This window comes from Mus caroli, chromosome 11, assembly GCF_900094665.2.
Source record: "Mus caroli chromosome 11, CAROLI_EIJ_v1.1, whole genome shotgun sequence".
Lineage (NCBI taxonomy): Eukaryota > Metazoa > Chordata > Mammalia > Rodentia > Muridae > Mus > Mus caroli.
In genome coordinates, this window is record NC_034580.1 from 112,018,662 (window position 1) to 112,023,906 (window position 5,245).

At 47.0% G+C, this 5,245-nt stretch overlaps 1 protein-coding gene across 2 annotated transcripts in view; it reads right to left on the reverse strand.

Moving 5' to 3' along the window:
* Positions 1–3,460: 3,460 nt before the first annotated feature.
* Positions 3,461–5,245, reverse strand: part of Acox1 (acyl-CoA oxidase 1) — a 28,074-nt gene continuing 26,289 nt past the window's right edge. For both annotated transcript variants that reach the window (XM_021176180.2, XM_021176179.2), the window contains exon 14: positions 3,461–5,172. In XM_021176180.2, coding sequence (XP_021031839.1) covers positions 5,122–5,172 — 51 coding nt within the window. In that variant the 3' untranslated portion in view covers positions 3,461–5,121. The remainder of the gene's footprint in view (positions 5,173–5,245) is intronic.

A 5,245-nucleotide genomic window follows, 5' to 3' on the forward strand; every position in this document is an offset into this window, starting at 1 on the left:
AGGCTGGCCTCGAACTCAGAAATCCGCCTGCCTCTGCCTCCCCAGTGCTGGGATTAAAGGCGTGTGCCACCACGCCCGGCCCAGGACTGCATTTTTATAGTATCTTACTCTTTGCATGTTGACCAATTGTTTTTGTATTAATTGCCATCTATTGCAAAACGAAGCTTTTCATGAAGTTAACCCAAATTTAAGTGGTTAAACCAAACTGCACTAGAATCTAGCAATTTGCAACCACTAAAAAACTGGTTTATAACCACAAATATGGTTTGTTGTATTTTTACCATCATAGACTACCCGAATGTTTAAAACCTCAGTAAGCTGCCTGTCCTGGTGGTGACTGCCTTTAATTTAATCCCAGCACCCAGGAGGCAGAGGTAGGTGGATCTTGGTGAATTCAAGGCCAGACTAGTCTACAAAGTGAGTTCCAGGGCAGCTGGGAGATATACCTGTTGTCTTAGTCAGGATTTCTATTGATGTAATGAACCACCATGACCAAAAAGCAAAGTTGGGGAGAAAGGGGGCTTTTTTTGGCTTATATTTCCATATTGTTATTCATCATTGAAGGAAGTTAGGACTGGAGGCTGATGTAGAGCCATGGAGGGGTGCTGCTTACTGGCTGGCTTCCTCTGGCTTGCTCAACCTGCTTTCTTATAGAACCCAAGACTACCAGCCCAGAGATGGCACCACTCACCATGGGTGAGGCCCTCCCCCATTGATCACTAATTGAGAAAATGCTTTACAGCTGGATCTCATGGAGGCAATTACTCATCTGATGCTTTTTCCTCTCTGTTGACTCTAGGGTGTGTCAGGTTGATACACAAAATCAGCTAATACACCTGTCTTACAAGGAAAGAGAGGAGAAGGTGAAAGATCCTGGCAGAATGTAAAAGGACACAGAAGCCCTGAAATTGGCAAGATAGATGTCAGTGTTAGCAGAACTAGCTTCACTGATTTAGAAAAATAGAGGTGCACAATGCTCTGGCCACTCCTTGAACCTGTGTGTCTGCCAATGTTCTGACCAGGTGTGTGCCCATTGCTGCACCTTCATTAGACTCTTTCCTTGTACCCCTCCCATACCCATTTCTTGAGAATAGACATTGTTTAGATCTGGAAATCCCCTACTCTCCCACTTCTCCTTTCCCCCCTGAGGGCCTATAATAACTGGGACCTCTTTCCCCTCGAGGTCGACTCCTCTACCCCTGCGTGGGATATGAGTCGTCCCCAGAGCTCTGGCTTTCCCCGAATAAAGCCTCATGTGGTTTGCAACAAGCTCGGTCTGTCGTGAGTTCTTGGGTGTCCGCTATTGTCCTGAGGCCTGAGCGAGGGGCTCCTCTCGGAGTCTTTCAAAGGAAGAAGGAAGAGGAGGAGGAAGAGAAGAAGGAAAAGGAAGAGGAGGAGGAAGAGGAGGAGGAGGGGGAGAAGGAGGGGGAGAAGGAAGAGGAGGGGGTAGGAGGAAGAGGAGGAGGGAGAGAAGAAGGAAGAGGAGGAGGGGAAGAAGGAAGAGGAGGAGGGGGAGAAGGAAGAGGAGGAGGGGGAGGAGGAAGGAGAATCTTATATACCCTTTGTAGGAGGGAAATGGAACAGACTCAGGAGAAAGCAACCATACCACGGATGATGTCGGCAGGAAGCTAATCAAGCAGTGCTGCCTAAAAGGACCACAGGTTCTCTCAGGGCACCACATGAAAGGAACACAGGTTCTCTCAGGGCACCACAGACCAAGTATAGGAGAGTCTTGGGACTGATAACTCACACTCTTTAGGAAGAAAAGTCAAATTCCCACAAACTGGGAACTCAATCCTTCAAGGCCCTGGCCCCAGCCTCAGACTAGACCTCAAGTCTGCCCCTGGGCAAGGACACAGAACTAGCAATCCTGTTTTCCTTTCATGGGGTCTCTGGGAAGCCTTCCTTACAGGTTAGATGATTAGTTAAGATAGAGTTCGAATGAGACCTCCAAACTGTAACAGGGCCCCCAGACTGACTCCATGATGGAAGTACCATTCAGGCTATAACATTCAGTGAGCAGACAGCACCACCTGTCAACACTAAAACCAAGACCTAATCCATCAAAGTCCATAGTTCTGAGGAAGTCTCAATGTACTAACCTTGCCTTTTGGGTTCTGTAGTAGTTCCCCTTCTGACTGTTCTTAACTGAAGTATGTCAACCCAGAACATTGTCTTTGTGTTTAAAAGCTCATTCTGAGAAAGGCTCAGGGCTACACTGGGATCCCAAACACCCAGTGTAGTTGCCAGCCAGCTAATAAGGACTTTCTATTGGCTTAAACCCATGTTGGAGCACTCTTCTCTGGTGGATGCCCCATGACAGAGACCCCAAATGTTCCTATTTCCTTATCTCCTGGGCCTTCCTCTCTCGGGACCTGTCACCGAGGAAGCTGTTGATCCTGTACCTAATTCACTTCCTATGACGATCCCTGTAGGTGATGAATTTGTCAAGTTCTAGGCTGCAAGTAAAAGCTGTGCAGGGGAGGAAAGCCAGGAATTAAGATTAAAATATGAAGCTGGGTGGTGACAGTACATGTCTTTAATCCCAGTCCTTGGGAGGCAGCGGACATCCAGGGCTCCTCAGAGAAACTGTCTCAAAAATAAAACAACAAAACAAAACAACAAAAAAAAACCAACAACAAAACAAAACGCCCCACGATGACTTTTAGAGTTTTAGGGTGCAGGAGGCATTGCAAGTTCTAAGCACTGTGAAACCACAGAGAAACCTGCAGGCGTAATAAGCAAAGCGCCTCAGCTGGTTTATCCAGAAGGTGAAAACCAAGGGACATTGGGAAGCTAGTGTTGTCATCGTGACAGAATCTAGAAACAGGGAAGATGGGTGTGGGTATGTCTGGAGGGGAATGTCAGTTGATGTGGGAGACTCCCCTTTAAGGTGGGTGGGCCTGTTTCTGGGCAGGATATTCTGGCGTGGAGAGGGCTGAGCAACAGTAGCCTTCTCTTTCTTCCTTGCCATCTGTGTGCAACGGCCTTAGAGGGCAGCTAGAAGGTCTCAGATCCCCAGGAACTGGAGTTGCCCATATGGAGAACTAACAACTCTCTGTAACTCCAGTTCCTAGGGCCCCATCACTCTCAGGCCTCCAAGAACACTGAGCATATGGTGCACAGGTTACACGTGGCAAAGCAACGGCGTGCACTTGGAGAAAACTGCTAGTGCACCTCTGGCTGCCTGGGACTTAAGTGTGCAAATATGGCTGGCCTCAAGTTCACACACATCCATCTGCCTCCGTCTCTGACCCCACACTTTTACTTTTAAAGCAGAATTCGGTTGTTTAGTTGGAGGTGGTTCTGTGGTGTAGAAGCCCTCTTCAGCCGTACTAAGAATCAAGGCCGATGCATCTGGATAGGGTGGGTGGGTTCACAGAGCAGATGCTGCCTACTAACATTCAGCTCTGAATACGGTGCTTAAATTCAGAAATAAGTCTACACGTAACAGCCAAGATTCAGTCATTTAAATTTATTTGCTATTTTCCAGAATATGAATTACTGTCACATAGAAACCCCAAAGGTGACTTGCTGCTTACTGTCAAGCTTCGGGGATTATCAGTCATTCCAGGAGAAAGGTTAAGGCTTGTGTCAGCAAATCTGATGGCTTTGACTTGACGTCATTTCCACTCCACTAATACTGTGTTCTCAGACCTGTTCTGAAAGAACTGTTCTCACGATGCCAATGCCACAGACACAGACTTAATAGGTCACAATGATCTCTCTACTGTGCTCTTAAGGACAAAGAGTTCCGATTAGCCAGGCATGCCAGAGCAAACCTGTAACCCCAGCATCTGGGAGGCTGAGGATCAGAGGTCAAGGCCACTCTGGGCCCTGTCTCAAGAAAAAAAAAAAAAATCACTACACAAAAAAATGCATACACACACATACCACAAAAGGTCCGTCGTCTACCTTTAAGGTCAGGCTGACTGTAGAGGCTCTGCTCTGCATCTGAGGGGGCTGCCTCACCACCCTGTAAGGCTGCTAGCAGCTCACCACAAAGCCAGCTACTCAGCATGAACCTCCCCACAGCCTGCACTCATTCTTCAGCTGGACCCATCTTCTCAACTAACACTCAGCAGATGGCTGGGGCCCAGGGCTTTCCTGTGATTTCTGGTGTAAAAGGTGACCTGAATGATTTATTTATTTTTATGCTAAATACTTTGGTGACCACCAAGCATTTTAATAGCTTATGACAACAAGAAGACAGAATCTTTCAAATCTGGATTGTCCCAGGAAATTTCCTTAACAAAGTCACCAAAATACAGGAATAGCATAGCCGAGGGCTCTCCCCATACTTGATCTGGGAGGAAAGACTGGTCATTGTCTCTATTAGCTCTTTGAGGAGAAGGCAAGCAAGAAAGGGAAGGTCAGCCACCATGATTGAAGTCCAGGCAATGGCCGAAAGCCTGGAGATAAAGACAAGCAATTTAGCTGTGTCAGGAAGTGGGGTCACAGGGCGGGTGCGAGCCATTGCTAGGAAGACCAGAGTGGGAGCTTAGTTCCCGGAGTGCTGCTTTCTTGGTGGGTGGGTGTTTAAGGACTCGTCTTGTTGATAGATATGTTAATGTGACAGTTGGTAGGAATGGCACACCCACCCACACAGCAGGCAGCAGGGCACCTGTAAGGGCCACACACCCACAGCAGGGTCTCTATTAGTTTCTGGCCTCCAAACTCCTCTTCTTAGTGGTAGATCAGAAAGTGCTTGGCAAGGAAGCCTGGAAAGTTCAGCTCTATAGAACACCTTTGTTTAAAAAACATATATCCAGTGATTAGCAGTAAAAATGTGAAAATTACTAAGTATTTAGTAGTTAAACTCTGTTGATTCCCCCAGAGTCAAGGCCTACAGAGATTAGCAGCAGAACAAATAAATGTAAGTCAGACCACAGGCGGCGGCTTCCTGAGTTCCTGTGTCTCCTGGGCTACTGCTGCACCTACAACACTGAATTTCTCATGTCATCTCTAAGTCTGCTCATTTCTCTTTACTTATGGAGAGGGAAAGGCCAGCCCATCATTTGCTCTATAGCTACACAAATCTGATGACGATTTCACAAGGATTAGTGAATCAAGGAGAGATTCCGCCGCTCTGTGGAGCTCAGACTTGTCCCTGGGAAAACTTCAAAGCTTCGACTGCAGGGGCTTCAGGTGCTTGTAGTAAGATTCGTGGACCTACAGGGAAAGTGGAGACGTGAATAAGGTCCTATCTTGGTAAATTAGCATTTTCTTTTTTTTTTTTTTTTTT